This window comes from Scyliorhinus torazame, chromosome 12 (assembly GCF_047496885.1).
Source record: "Scyliorhinus torazame isolate Kashiwa2021f chromosome 12, sScyTor2.1, whole genome shotgun sequence".
Lineage (NCBI taxonomy): Eukaryota > Metazoa > Chordata > Chondrichthyes > Carcharhiniformes > Scyliorhinidae > Scyliorhinus > Scyliorhinus torazame.
In genome coordinates this window covers 198268738-198284953 of record NC_092718.1, presented here as the reverse complement: position 1 = coordinate 198284953, position 16216 = coordinate 198268738, and the positions used below count along the sequence as shown (strand labels likewise).

The 16216-nt window shown below is 39.3% G+C and overlaps 1 protein-coding gene across 10 annotated transcripts in view; it reads right to left on the bottom strand.

Annotated features, from left to right (window-relative positions):
• Nucleotides 1-4443: 4443 nt before the first annotated feature.
• Nucleotides 4444-16216, bottom strand: part of git1 (G protein-coupled receptor kinase interacting ArfGAP 1) — a 252390-nt gene continuing 240617 nt past the window's right edge. For 7 of the 10 annotated variants that reach the window (XM_072469628.1, XM_072469629.1, XM_072469634.1 and 4 more), the window contains 4 exons: nt 12630-12706; nt 10652-10825; nt 10093-10156; nt 4444-9125 (listed from right to left, as the gene is read on the bottom strand). In XM_072469628.1, coding sequence (XP_072325729.1) covers nt 8913-9125; nt 10093-10156; nt 10652-10825; nt 12630-12706 — 528 coding nt within the window. In that variant the 3' untranslated portion in view covers nt 4444-8912. Of the gene's footprint in view, nt 9126-10092; nt 10157-10651; nt 10826-11187; nt 11214-12629; nt 12707-16216 lie in introns of those variants that run through there. The other 3 variants (XR_011933692.1, XR_011933693.1, XR_011933694.1) reach the window with 1 other exon arrangement.

Here is a 16216-nt window from a genome sequence, read left to right as displayed (position 1 = left end):
TCCCTGTCCTTACAAAACCCATTATGGGCCGCTCCATCTCCCGAAAAAAACGACTTTGGCATTGAAATCATCTGCCAGGTTTGAGTGTTGCAAATCTATTGGTTGCGAAAGGCTTGAATCAAATTATGCAGGCATTTGTCAGAAGTCAAAGTCAATTATTTCCTTAAACGTTGGTGAACAGGGAAGTGGTTCCTCACTCAGATCGAAGTTAAAAACCAGGCACTTTCAGTTACTGGGAATTGTTATGCAAACTCTATTACTTGGGGATCAATGTATGTCAACTTCACAGGATTGGTCATGGGATGTCATCACATCAAATCACTGTGATCAAGTGAAAACAGCTTCAGATAAAGGTTAGTGACATTGCTGTATGATACGCGAATCATTTTTCCAGAAATAAAAATTATCAAATTTTCTTTCCTGACATCTGATCCTAATTTTCCAGAATTTTAGTGCCTGAATCTTAGGATTATGCCCTGTCGTGTTATTCACCCTGGGGTAACACGGACTGCAACAGGATGCAGATGAACGGTAAAGCATATACCAAACGTAGGCTTTGGCTCAATACATCAGAAACTGAACTAAACCAGCCATATAAATATTGTGGCTACAAGAGGTCAGAAGTTGGGAATTCTGCAGTGAGTAATTCAACCCGACTGCCTAAAGTCTGTCCACCATCTACAAGGAGTACGATGGAACACTCTTTATAAGTGCATCACCAACAACACTCATGAAGCTTGATATCATCCATAACAGAGCAGCCCCCTCACTGGATCAGCATTCTATTCACCATCTCATCTCACCCTCCTCCACTCCAACCACCATCAGCCTACAGTGGCAATTTCTACCATCTCTATCAATAAGTGAAGATGCATGGAACATCACCGCCTGCAGGTTGTCCTCCAAGTCATGCACCATCCTGACTTGGAACCATGTCACCATTTCTTCACTTGGGCCAGATCCCTGGAACTCACTCTTTAACAGCATTGTGGGTGAACCTGTATACATGAAGGGAGGTGTCCTGAGATGAGATCCCTTAGAACCAGATAGCTAGGATAACACTAGAGTAGTTCTGCATAAGTTAGTTTATTGAGGATTGAGATCAATCATAGAAAGTATACCCAGTAATCATTATTATTCATTAAACATGTATTTTTAGGACATAACAGTAACAAGCATTCAAACTCTTGCTAAAAGCAGTGAGCACAATGCATGATGGGATGTAAGCTAGTTAACTTGCCCATGTTTTTAAGACAAATAGAATTAGATAGAAATAGTGTTATCAGCAATAACGGTCAGCTCAGTAAACAGTTCATATCAGTGCCCCCAACATCCTGTCTCAGACAATCCAGTGGTGTAAAGAGGAACCAGCTTCAGCATCCTGCCCCTAGACGAGCAATGAGGTGGGCAGGAACTGTTTTTTTTTCTCCATAGAATTTACAGTGCAGAAGGAGGCCATTCGGCCCATCGAGTCTGCACCGGCTCTTGGAAAGAGCACCCTACCCAAGGTCAACACCTCCACCCTATCCCCATAACCCAGTAACCCCACCCAACACTAAGGGCAATTTTGGACACTAAGGGCAATTTATCATGGCCAATCCACCTAACCTGCGCATCTTTGGACTGTGGGAGGAAACCGGAGCACCCGGAGGAAACCCACGCACTCACGGGGAGGATGTACAGACTCCGCACAGTGACCCAAGCCGGAATCGAACCTGGGACCCTGGAGCTGTGAAGCAATTGTGCTATCCACAATGCTACCGTGCTGCCCTTGAGATAAGTACCATGGGAATGGCAGCAAAACAAATTCATAACGGATAAAGTGGCCTAGTAAATAACAGGTGGCATGATGGCGTTAAATCACGAGTTGATCACAGTCATCATGTTGCTTAAAGTAATCTTCATTGGTCAATATAAAATTGATAGCTCCAAGGATTGAATCAAGTCCAACTGGGGTGGGTTATTGATTTTTGGATAATTGGGGCGTCTGCACCAGTGTAAAGTAGAGTGGTTTTGGCATTTATCCAAATCATTCTCCCTCGTACGTGGACCAAGCTTGGAAAAATAAAGCCATCTTGACCAGAGTTGATGTGTCTGCAGGTCTTTGTGTTCGGCTGAGCTGTAACTAAGAGGCAGGAACCCCATGTAAAAGCCAGCTCAATACTCAGTCCTTGAAACACTCCTACACCACATAGACTGCAGCGGTTCAAGGCTACTCACCACCACCTTTCTCAAGGCCAATTAAGGATGAACAATAAAGGCTCTTTTTGGCAGTGACTCCCACAACCTAAGAATGAACACTTGAAAAAACAGCAAAGCCAAACCGTGTGAACCCTATAAGGGTACACTTTTAAAATATAATTCTGTAGAACGTTTATAGGAGGAATTTGCTACAATCCAGGCTACTGCAGTCAAAGTATCAGCCTTGGTTTCAGCGGTGCCTCCTTTGCTCATTCCGGTATTTAAGAGCACAAATTAGACTGATACTTCATTGCAATGCTGAGGGAGTCCTGCGCTGTGGAAGTTACTGTTCTTCAAATAAGTTAAAATAAGGGCCCCATCAAACTCCACAGATGGGATAATTGCATGATGAGCAGAGGAGTTGACCTGATGTCCTGGCTAACCTTTATCCCTCAAACATCACAAACAAGTTATGTTTATTTTCCCATTGCTGCTTGTGAGACCTGGTACGCACATTGGTTGCTGCTTTTGCCTATAATGGCTGACAATTCAGAAAGTACTTAGTTGACTATGCAGTGTTTTGTTAAGTTATGAAGGTATTTTATAAATGCAAGGCTTTCCTTTCTTCTAGGATGACTACACTGATGTTTCATGGGGTTTGGCCCGATTGATTGAGCCAGATATTGCTGCCAAAATAATGTGAATGACACTCATCGCTATTTGGTTAAATAATAGCAAGTTGTGCTGAGGAGCAGATGTATGGTTAAATATGAACATCTAAAGTTGACGTGTCATTCCATTGTTAACTTTGCAAAAAATGGTATTTTGCTGCTTGTGTCACCATTGAAATACATTGAATGTTGTGAAGTTGCTCAATTTGCATAGTGGATAGAGAGTAAACGCACCACGGTTAAGTCTCACCGTTTCAAGTGTAAAGGTTTAATGAACTAACTGACCTCTCTGACAGTGCAAACTATCACAAGTGCAGAGTTTTAAATTTTTTTCAGGTTATGAACCATTGCTGGAAATTTTAAAACGTCAAGTTATTTATAAAAATAACCTTTCCATCAATTTTATCAGCTTGCATTGCCAGTTGTGGGCAAAAAATGGTTTGAGCTGCAGGATGTCCAATGAACAGTAGATGCAGTGTGATACCCCTTTACAGCAAGGCCTGGCTAATTGTATATCAAGGAAATGTGATCACAACATTAATTCAAAACTAAGAGCGTTAATAAAGCAAATACAATCTATTGCATTGAAATGAGAGAAACTGAGAGAATCTTTGTACCTGTAGAAAAATGAATTACGGTGGGAGAAAATGTATTTTCCTTGCAATTGTGTCAGATTTTTTCATTGTAATTGAGTATTCAAAATAATCATGTATCTAATTTAACAGAAGCTTGCATCATTTTACTCTTTTTAAGTTGTGAAGCACAGTATAACGAAAAGTCTTCCTTTTTGACATCAATCAGAGCGTACTCTAACATTCGTACATGCAGGATTGAAATGGTCAAGCTATATTTATTTACAAGTTGGTTTGAATTGACATTCATGAAAATAAAGTCCAAATATTCTGATCATGGCACTATGTCAAATCATAGGATTGAACTTTATATGTATTTATATATATATATATTATATATATTATATATATATATATATCAATTTTCGTTGAACATTCACATATCAGCTCAACATCCAACACAAAAGTTGCATCACCAACTAGCTGTCTGTTAAAGTGGAATTACATGTATATTTATATACCCAAGGCAAGTATTAGAATGACACAAGGGAACAATCAAATTGTCAAATACCTCGTTACGATCCAGAAACTATTATTCAAGACATTTCGCCATTCCAGTAGAAAACTCTCTGAAATGTTATGTTCTTTACACCAACTTTCAATATCTTTGTCTGAACACAATTTGATGGACCCAGGATGTATTTTTTTTCTTTAAAAAAAAAAATTAGAGTACCCAATTATTTTTTTCCAAGGGGCAATTTAGCGTGGCCAATCCACCTACCCTGCACATCTTTGGGTTGTGGGGGTGAGACCCACGCAGGCATGGGGAGAATGTACAAACTCCACATAGACAGTGACCCAGAGCCGGGATCGAACTGCGCCACCGTGCTACCCTGAATCTAAGATGTACAAAGTAATTCGTGAACATTGTTCAGTATTTCTCCACATTCTAATTAAATCCACTTTGTTTGAACATTGTTTAACCTATCCTATCAAATTAAGTGAGCATACAACAAGCATTGTGCACAACTGAATGTATTTATTTCAGTACAAATGTACAATAGATGAGTTTACAAGGAAGCCCACCACCACCACATTTCCACTACCAGCTACAATAGAGTGCATTTCTAAATGGAATTAGTTACAATTAGCATTCGTTGCACAACATAAACAATAAGCAGGTCAGTGACTGTCCTTGTTAAATATAACTTTTTAGCACTCAATTGTTCAAAAGTGCATGCTTAATACCAATTGTTTGAGATATCAGACATTTGGATTTAAAAAACATTTTGTATCACACATTGGGGCTTAGTCATGGAATATATAAAATAAGAATGAGTTACAAAGCTGGACCCCGAGGGGGTCTCTTCAGAAGGCATTCTAAAACTGTGAAATCCAGTTTATAAACAACATCTGAACCCAGAGGATTAGACTGTAACTGAACTCACTCCAAGGTATTGATTTCTCTTATAATATATATACAAACCATTTTGGTAAATGTAAAATTAATATTTTAAATTGTTGTAGGTAGAGTTCCAGTGCCTCAGAAACATGTGCTGCAACGTTACAAGTAGGAACTAATCTCCTCTATCATGTTCTTCCTACAGTTGAGTGTAACTTTTAGGAGATTATAGGGAAATTTGGTCATTTTGGTATGTGAGTTTTATTCATACCATTGCCAAGACGAATACTGATTATACTTGTAATACATGGATGGATGGTCGACATTAATAACGCACACACTACCTTCAGATGTATTCTGATTTAACAATCACTGGTCTCTTTTCAATATCTTTTACTGCAAATCGGCTATTACTGCACTGAGAAAATGTGTTAATTCTTCCGAGATTACAGATCTTTCATTAAAAGTTCATTTTAGTGTGTATAACTTAATTGATACATTCTTCATTCCAAGAATACAGATACAACATTTAATCTACGGCCTTTCTCTCTTCAACCCCATCCTCCACCCCACCCAAAGCAAATGTCAGTTGTGGAATGGTAGGAGGGTATTCCAAGACAATTATACAGGGAAGCTAATTTGGAGTGGACATGGTATGTACAAGTTTAAGTTATCAGCTACCACCTGAACCCCACATATCATGTTACTGCTTTTAGCCCCTTGGTTTTACTATATATAGGTTTTCTTTGTGACATTTGTACATCCCTGGTGATTTACCAATATTAAGAGCTGCCTCAAATCCTTCCAGAGTGATGTCAGTGAGTGTACAAAATCACCGCCCCTTATCTCACCGAGGAAAGTTATGTTGCATGTGATTCTAAATGTTGCAGTTAAACATGTGAACGAGAGAGCAACTTCATACATCCCGGCAGGCAGAGGGCAAAGAAAATGAGTGCATGGCACTCTGATCAGAAAATATAGTTAACCCATCCTCCAAGCTACTTTGACTTTGGAGTGAACAGAATTTGTTTTAAATAAATGAGCTACAAATGCATCTGCAGCTCGGTTCCAGTCTGACTCCTTTGTACGGCATCATCATGTTTGTTTGGTTGTTAAACTTTGGCTCCTGAATTATGCATGCAATTCTGACAATTTACTGCTTACTTAATATCCCAAGGAACATGCTGTTCAGAATGCATCTAATTTGATCCCATCTTTGAGGTTGCGACAGTGAAGATTTTTGACCCTCAGACAGAGGAAGGTGCAATTGTTCAACAATGGATGCACTAAATGACATGTGGTGCTTACAAATTACGTATGAAATTAATTTCTTCCAATACTGTTAACCGCCCATTTGATAACTTGATAGTCATATTAATCCAAGTATATTTTTAAAAATCGTAGAGTGGGTTAAGGCATTCTAAACAATAATATTCTGGGAGGAAATCGATAGTTCATATGGAACTTTCATTTCAAAATTCACCATTTTATGACTTCTGTTGTAAACAAGACTTGATAAACATGAAATCAAACCAACTGGAGTGAAGATGATGCCGTACAACGCATCAGCTGTCCATAGAATAATAGCACTGCAAAGCAAGAGTCTGAACTGGTGAATGAGAAGCAATCACAATCATTTGATCTTTTCCCTTGCCATCTACACATTTCCCAACAGCAGCTTTCACATCAAGCAACAAAAGGCTGTTGACACCAAGTCGAGCCTTGCCATTTATTATGTCATTTGATACCATCCCCAACCATTCTGAGCCATCCTTTGTAAATGCCCTGGGCCTCGGTCTAAATACTAAAGTATCGGGCCAAGTTAACAAGACACTTGAGACAGCATCGAGAAATAGAGTTTAATTCCCTCTGACTACACAGTATGCCCAGCCTGCATCGGCCCCGTAACAGCTTTTTCACAATTTTACATTTTTCTCATTGAATCAACATTATTGTAGTGTTCCTTTCATTGACTGTATCTAAAAGCAATCAACACATTTTACAAATGTCAGTATATCTTTCAGTACTTTGATGAGCACTTTATCAAATGAAGATCAAGTAAAAAGATTCACAAAGCTTCCATGTGCATTCGACAAATGGTTTAGTCTCTTACACTTAGCACTAGCTGAATTCAACAACTGAATCTGCCCAGTGCCATCAATGTAGTGGTTTTGGTCACTCCAGTTACATCATTAACTCGTAAGATTAGAGTGATTAAAAAGTCCTTCTGTTCAACATTATTAAACTATGCACATTTACTTATTTTTTTTATATACAAAACAGCACCCCAATACTATATACCCGGGACTTCAATTAAGGCTGGAAACAAATAAAAAGTTGTGCAATTGTGCATACCTCATACTACAGAAGAATCTCATTCATCATATCTCTTCCAATCTATTGACAGCAAAGTCCTTCCTTAATTATCGTTCCCTTTTCATCAAATCAGTTTTCCAACATTTGAAAAAAAGCTGCAATATCAGCATCTATATCAGATTTCCATCTCCCGATAACTGCATAGAGCAATTTTCATCAACATTTTCTCTTCAAAATGGGATTTCTATTCAGCTCACAAAATAAACATTGCAACTTTTTTTTCTTCTTGATAATTTTTCCACCATGGCTCACAATTACATAGCAAGAAAGGTGCTGAAATCATTAGGTTATATAATTTCACCAGCCCGCATTGCCCAAACCTTTCAGCAACTAATCCTTTTGCAACTTCCTTTACTGTACGGAATCAAGTCCGCACAAGACAAATGTTGGAGACGCTGCTTTTACCACGTAAAACTTTTTTTTTTTTTTTTTTTTTTTTTAAAGCAAATATAAGGCCAATTAACTTATAGATAAAATGAAACAACAGATTATTCTTTTTCTAAGAGTGAGAACAAGTGTCATAAAAATCAGGCTCATGCCTTGTATAGTAATGGCCAATCCTCTCTACTCGCGCTAATGACAATTATCTTCAGCAGGCTGAAGTTATAAGAATGTTGGAAATTGAAAATGCCTCCAACATTCCGTGCCCAAAGTAATATGAAGCCATGTGTTGAAGGGGAATTTGTCGCACCCATCAGTTACTGTAATATGACCCAAGAAAATATTGGTGCACATTGAGAGTTAAGAGGACAGTGTTCAAACTTTTAAACTATGGAACATCCAATACACAGTAAAATAGCATTTTTGAGCCATTGCACAGTAGTTACTGTACTTTAAATAAACTATCAATGAACTCACTCTTTGACACAGATTCATGATCCTTGGGCTGGTCAATGTGAAAAATAGTGCCACTACTAAAGCAAAGCGTGAAGACTACATTATTATGGGATTCAACTGTTTAACAAGATTCAACTGTTATAAGGCACACAATGCACACAGATGCAATGGTACTGATGGTTGCCAGTTACAGTCACAGGTTCACAGTATTCTATACAAAAAAGGCACCCCACTACTTGTACTTTTTCTAATGGTTTTTAGAACATCTATCGTTCTTCAGCCTCAGGTGATGGCAAAATGGATCGGCGAGTAACCCATTGGTAGTCCATATTAAACTCAGATGGTCTCATAAGAACTATCAGCAATTTTCAAGGTGTGGCTTTAATTGGGAGTTCTTTTTCATATAACAGTTACTGGATGCATGAAGCCTTTGTTGTACTGAAACTTTACATCATAGTGTTCACCAATAGTGTAGCACTTGGTACGTTCGTAAAACTTATTTGTCGAAGAGTCAAGAATTCCAGTGTAACATAACCCGATGGTCGAGAAAGTAAATATTCACATCTTGCCGTAATGTTAAAAGTCGAAGATCATTGGCTATCACCACACTGCGACTTTTTGTTTTGGCCATGTCGTTATTGAGCGGTAGCAATTCCAACCAACTATTACTAGTAAGTTCTACCACCCAATTGGAAGCTTAAATCTTCAAGGAGCTTTCATCTATTGTGAAAGCTAATACAATCTATTGCAGAAAGAAAATCCATAGTACTTGAATCAGAATATGTACAGGGATTTCAGTTTGTTTTCAAAGAAAGATGCACGTTTTAACCTCCCAAACATACTCCAAAAGAGGAATGTGAATGAAGTGCTTTATCATTGTTTTTTCTCACGGGTTGTTATGGTAACCAGTTGCTTGGCAGCCTTGGCAATGTCATAGGCACATTGGATGACTTGCTGCGTGAGCAACTGAATGTCAACAGGTGCACCCGGCTCCGGTGGAATCGTTTTCCTGCACTCACATTGCAGTCGGAAGGCACTCGCGTTTAGCAATCTCAAAGAGCACCGAACTGTGTCCAGGGCAGGCTTCTGATCATTAAAAAAATATATACAAGTTAGAAACTTCTTATTCAAAAAAAGTTCAACACCAACAGTAGCTTCACTGCTACAGGTTTACGAGCCTAAACATTCTTCATTGAGCCAGAACAAATTGCTTTGCTATTACATTTTTAACGCAAGCTGGATTCAGCTACTGAATTTGCCCAGTGCTGTTTTGTCGTAGTTTTGGCTGCTCCGCTTAATTAGTTAAAGTCTAAAACTACAGACCGATAAAAAGCTGTTGCATATAACATTATTAACTACATTTACTATTTTGTAGAGCAGTCCTGGCTCCTCTCAGCTCCACATTCAGATAAGTTATACACTTTCACAGTTGTCAGGCAATCCCGAGGCTTAGAGTCCTCGAGTGCAGCTGGTGACGGTGCTGGCTGTCTCAGGGCAAACCAATCTTGGAGAGGGGGGCTCCAACCAGGCATTTAGCCTTTATATTTGCATACAAAATGTATGTCAGAGAGAGTGAGAGAGAGAGACACCAATGCATGTTTCAGGCACAAGTAAAGGACACCTCTTATTTATCCTTCCCTATTTTGGTGGGCAACACTCTGCATGCTTCCTGTCTGTCACACTGGCGTTTTCACCTTTATCCTGAGATCACTCCCTCACCCTTCCTGCAATCTCCTATTTATTCTGCATCCACTCCCTGGCTGCCCTCCCTGTTGAACAGTGAGCCTGCCAATTTAACTGGCTGTTGGCTAAGAAACTGGTTGGAAAAATGAAGTCATCCTGCAGTTAATTCCTGCATCGTCCAGGAAATCCATTCTTTCGGATTGCCAGAAACCCTCCCTTTCCATTGCTCATCTCTTCACTGCTGAGTGAATAGTAAATGGTAACTAATATTCCTAATTCCAGCCAAAATCTGATCTATCCTGTACTAATGTACCAAGAGGACCAGAATCATGTCTACCGATTGGCCAGGTGTATTCCAGTTAAATCTTACCTTTGGAAAGAGAGAAGCCATTTCAGTGACTGCAGAGTGTATCTTTTCAGAACATGGCACAAAACTGTCAATGAAATAGAAAGATAAGGATTAATTCATTGACATACAATCAGAACAGTTGGACAGTAACATATACAGTTTAAATTATATCATATTTCTACCATTGTCATCAGGGCAGATCTCAGTGATTAGAATGAGGAAAACAAAATATTATATACTGAAGAGAAGCTGGATTGCAGGGTCTAGATTTAGAATTGGTGAGACATCATTAGTTACCGTCTGGTGGTTGATTTACTAATTATACAATTAACAGGATTAACAGGGAGAGAGATGTTTAAAAGCTACTGAAACTCTTGTACTAAATATGTTTCAACGTGCTACATAAATAGTTAACAAATATATAGATGCCCTCAAAACGGTTAAGATTATTTTTCTGTCTGGCAGACAGCCAAATGAAAGATTTTTTGAAATAATCTTTAATAATTTGTAAACCATGGGTGTTACACATAACCTTTAGCATGCATCACATTATGCTAGTTTTAGTGATTTCTATACTGACCTTTCATGCTTGCATTCCTGTGCAGCTCGCAGAAGCTCCTGGATGTTTTTAGTGACCTGCTCTGTTTTAAGGATTACATCCTCTGTACTGGGAAGGCTAGGATCTAGCTCCCCCTCGTGTTCATCATACTCGAGGTGGAAGTCATCATCTCTTCCCATCCTCCCATCAGCGATACTATTAAGGGAAAACAAGAGTGAACATAAACACAATATAGCAGAATAGCAACCAAAATGATGCCTACAGTGAGTTTTCAGCACATTACCACGTGCATAGAGAAATCAGATGCCTAAGAGTGTGTTACAAAGGCTGTAACCAGATTGAGGGTTCAGATCATACCACAAATGGTAATGAGTCATCTGAACCCCAAAAGGCCTAGGCTATAGCATTTAATAAGTGGTGGCTGCAAGCTGCTGGGTGAGCGAGTACATACATGAGCATGTGTCAATGACCAGAGACTTCTGGATACCTCAGATTAAATTTCAGGAGGCTGCAAAGGTGTGAAGAAATTCATCTTGCACTGGCAAATTTATACTTGCCTTCATCAGTCAGGAACTGGTCGATGCTAGAATTTCCAGAAAATAATCAATTACTTTTCATTCTTATAATTATGTCTACCAAGAAGTCTTGTAGTTCAACACAAAAGCAGGATCGTCACGGTGTAATGCAATTTATGACACTTCAGGTTTGCATGACCCCCTTATGGCAATTATGTCTACCTGTTCAAATATTAATATAACAAACATCTCAATAATATGAAGACTGTCAAAAGTCCTCAGATCATATCAAGGCCCAATTGGGTACAATACGAGTTGAATGAGTACAACTCTACCTGTGTAAATAAAACATCACTGTACCCATGTCGGATATGCAGATTGGATCATTTAACAATCTGCAGAGTATTTTGGTAACAATATTATTTAGAAAAAATCAGGGCTCCCTAATTAGAAAATAAATGTATCAAATGAATTTTCAATTAACCATAAAAATCAGGTTCAAACACTTGTTGGTTGCTGCAGCTAACATCCATGGGGACGCTACAATTATCCTTGATGTCCTTGTGCTTTGAGGAAGTAATGGAGAGAATAATGCAAATGAAAGAAATTCAGCCAGTTCCTGGTCGCTGTCAAGTGACTCAGCTTGAACATGCGTGCACGTGGATATCTAGGCTATGATGCTTGCCACAGTCAACCTGGCAGTGTATACATATTGAAAAAACTATTTTTTGAATAGGTATATTTTACTTATTTGTTCATAAAATATGGGCGTCACTGGCAAGAATAGCTTTCATTGCCCATCCCTATTCACCCTCAAGGTGGCGATGAGTTGCTTTCTTAAACTGCTGCACCATGTGGTGGAGGTACACCCACAGTGCTGTTAGGGAGTTCCTTCCGCTGACAATACTGGAACCATACTGTTGCACGAGCAGTATCTTCAGTAAAGGATGAGGAAAATTGAAGAGGCTAAACGCTAATAGCCTGAGTTAATGTGGGAGTTGCTTTACAAAAATGTAAAAATAAATAAATTTTAGAACTTTTACGCATACAAGGGTTTCGATAACTTGACAGAAACCAAATATGCTATTGCTTTTTCACAAGATATACAATATAGGGCAGGACTGCAAAACTGGTTTATACCCTATTGCTTCAGTGATATTCTGCAAAATCAAACTAATCACATTTGGTGCACATTTGCTTTTCAATATATTAAAGCTACACTTATTATAAAGAATATAACATAGGCAAAAAGGGACAACTGTAAAAACAGAAACAACTAGCACATCTCCATTATCAACTTAAAGGATATTGCAGGAGCCCAGTTCTACAAATAGAGCATTGTGAAGGAACAATAGAGAAACAACCCTCCAATATCCTATTTAGAAATTAATTCCAGAATATACATTGTGCAGATATTCTGCCATGTTGAGTTCTATTAAACACAATCAACAAGACATTACAATCTCCAATCAGGCTGTACTCACCCCAGTGGCAATTCATTGGTCTGGGTATTGTCATAATCACTGTCTGTTCCACTGCCACGTTTGTCCAGTTTGGACACCTATAAGATAAAATAAAATGTGAGCTTGCTAAGGTGTTACTGGTGCATAGGCTTTATTGTTAGAGCAACCTTTTATTAGCAATTATTACAAGAAAGTTTACAGGCAAGTAAGTAGGAGAGGTTACCCCAATTTCCAATGATAAACATGAAAGCAACTTTGAGAATAACTATGCCAGGTCAAATTTGTCATTCAGTGATTACAATGGATATCCAGGTTTCATAATTCTGCATTTTGGTTATGAAGTAGTTGAGGACCAAATAATTTAGTTTGCTCAAGATAAAAAGCAGTTAATATTATTTAAGCTTTCCAAGGACAGGATGTTTAGATTCAATAGTGGTGGTTTCCATCCCTATACACAGAGTCAGTACTTTGAATATATAAACAGAACTTGCATTTTAAGAAAGGATAACCACCCCAGGGCCTTAAGCATGGTTGGAATAGTGTTGTTGCTATTAGAGACTTGGTTGAGGGAGGGACAGGATTGGCAGCTAGAACGTTCCGGGATTTAGATGCTTCAGGTGGGATAGAGGGGGATTCAAGAGGTGGGGGAGTTGCATTGCTGGTTAAGGAGGATGTCACTGCTGGACTGAGGGAGAACACCCTTGGAGGGCTCCTACAACAAGGCAATATGGGTAGAGCATAGGAATAGGAAGGGTGCAATCCCAGTGTTGGGGTTTACTACTGGCCTCCCAACAGTCAGCAGGAGATAGAGGAGCAGATACGTAGACAGATTTTGGAAAGATGCAAAAGCAACAGATTTGTTGTGGTGGGTGATTTTAACTTCCCCTATATTGACTGGGATTCACTTAATGCTAGAGGCTTGAAAGGGGATGAATTTCTAAAGAGCAATATTGAAACAATATATAAATAGTCCAACTAGGGAAGGGGCCGTACTGGACATGGTAATGGGGAGCCTGGGCAGGTGATCAGAGGCTGGTTTAGCACAGTGGGCTAAACAACTGGCTTGTAATGCAGAACAAGGCAGCAGCACGGGTTCAATTCCCATACCGGCCTCCCCAAATAGGTGCCGGAATGTGGCGACTAGGGGCTTTTCACCATAACTTCATTGAAGCCTACTTGTGACAATAAGCGATTATCAAAATTTCAGTAGGGGAGCATTTTGGGAAAGTGCCTAGAATTCCATAAGTTTTAAGATACTCGTGGATAAGGATAAGAGTAGTCCTCGGGTTAAGGTGCTAAATTGGGGGAAGGCTAATTACAATAATATTAGGCAGGAACTGAAGAATTTAGATTGGGGGGTGGCCAGCTGTTTGAGGGTAACTCAACATCAGACATATGGGAGTCTTTCAAACGTTAGTTGATTAGAATTCAGGACCGGCATGTTCCTGTGAAGATGAAGGAGAAGTATGACAAGTTTTGAGAACTTTGGATAACTAGGGATATTGTGAGCCTAGTCAAAATGGAGGAAGCACTTGTAGGGTCTAGAAGGCTGGGAACAGACGAAGCCCTTGAAGAAAACAAAGAAAGTAGGGAGGAACTTAAGCAAGGAATTAGGAGGACTAAAAGGGGTCATGAAAAGTTCTTGGCAAACAGGATTAAGGAGAATCCCAAGGCATTTTATTCATATATTAAGAGAAAAAGGGTAGCCAGGGAAAGGATTAGCTCATTCAAGGGCAGAGGAGGGAATCTATGCGTGGAGCCAGAGGATATGGGCAAGGTATCAAATGAGTACCTTGCATTGGTATTCACCACAGAGAAGGACTTGGTGAATGATGAGTCTAGGGAAGGGTGTGTAGGAAGTACGATAGCGACATTTAAGAGGCATCTTGATGAATACACAACAGGATGGGAATAGAGGGATACGGATCCTGGAAGTGCAGAAGGTTGACAGGCATCATAATCGGCACAGGCTTGGAAGGTAGAAGGACCGTTCCTGAGCTGTACTGTTCTTTGTTCTTCTGCCTTCCAATACAGTAATTATTCCAACAAAATAACATCCATGATGCCTTTATCCTTACTAGTTACTGCCCCATTTCAAAGCTCCTTTTCCTTATTAAAATTAGATTGTTGAAAAGCAAAACTCAATTACAGAATTGTAATAACGCAATACAGTGTTGGCACACTAAGATAGAGGTTCCATTGTAAATAGCCACATTTAAAGTAGCTGGGACAAACCAAAGTGACTAACGAATTATTCACCGTGCCCCCGGTCAGTAGATTTGAATCCTTTCACCAGACACTGTTTAACGATTTTGTACACATTAAAAATACTTGGATCATTTCATTTTCAAATGTCCAATTGGAGAATTCCTTAAATTATCACATTCTCAAAGTTAATTTCATCACCTAATGAAATTATAACCAGGAACTGTACAAAAATGAAAAGGCAAACATAAGGTTTCGCTGAATTGGATATTTAATAGCAAAATTTGTAAAATCTTATGGCAATTATTTTACAGAATGAGCAAGAAAAACCATAATCTGCAGATTCAATATTAAAATCAAAATCTCAGAGGTTCAAAGAGATTGCTGTATGAAGTCAAAGGAATGTGATTCCAAGACAAACCTCAAGATTCCTACTGGAACAGGGTGGCACGGTGGCGCAGTGGTTAGCACTGCTGCCTATGGCACCGAGGACCCAGGTTTGATCCTGGCCTCAGGTCACTGTCCATGTGGAGTTTGCACATTCTCCCCATGTCTGCGTGGGTTTCACCTCCACAACCCAAAGATGTGCAGGTTGGGTGGATTGGCCACACTAAATTTCCCCTTAATTGGAAAAAAAATTGGGTACTCCACAAGATTCCTACTAGAACAACAGTTTGCATCAATCAGGTGACTACATAAATTAATGGGTGTACATCACAGCGGAATCTGGCTTAGAACACAAGCTGGTAGGTGCACTGGCTTGGATGGGGGTGCAGGAGGGGACACAAGGTCAGTTTTGAAAATTATTGCCCCCCTTGCCAATAAAAAATGTAAATGTCGCCACAGTCCCAGAGGATCAGAGACTCAGAGCTCTCCTCTGAGAGCTGAATGGTGTTGATTTAACCAAAGGGTCACCACACCTCAGGCAAGAGGTAAGGTTGAGAAGAGGGGGCCTTCATGAATAACCTCAGCCGGTACAGGAATTGAACATAAACTGTTGGCGTCGCTCCGCATCAGGAATCAGCCATCCAACCAACTGAGCTAACCAATAATGCTTTCAAAAGGGAAAGATTAATTCTAACTATTTATTTTTTTAAATAAGGAATTAAAGTGCTATCTGTGAAGTACAAATCTGCCAGCTGTATTACGAGTGTTTTATAGAATCTTTGAGGATAGTGTGGATCTGACCAATTACAGAGTTTACAAATTTTGCTTTTAAATCTGGCCTCGATATGATTTCAGAACACCCAATTCTTAATTGCATTTATCGATGGTTGTTTCAATTCGTAACAGCTCTGAAGCCATAAGAATACCCTAGCAATATACATTAAATTCACTGGTTGGCAAAACAACAAAGGTGGCTCTAAAACCCAAGACGTTTTGTACCGTTTGAATGTTCTGAA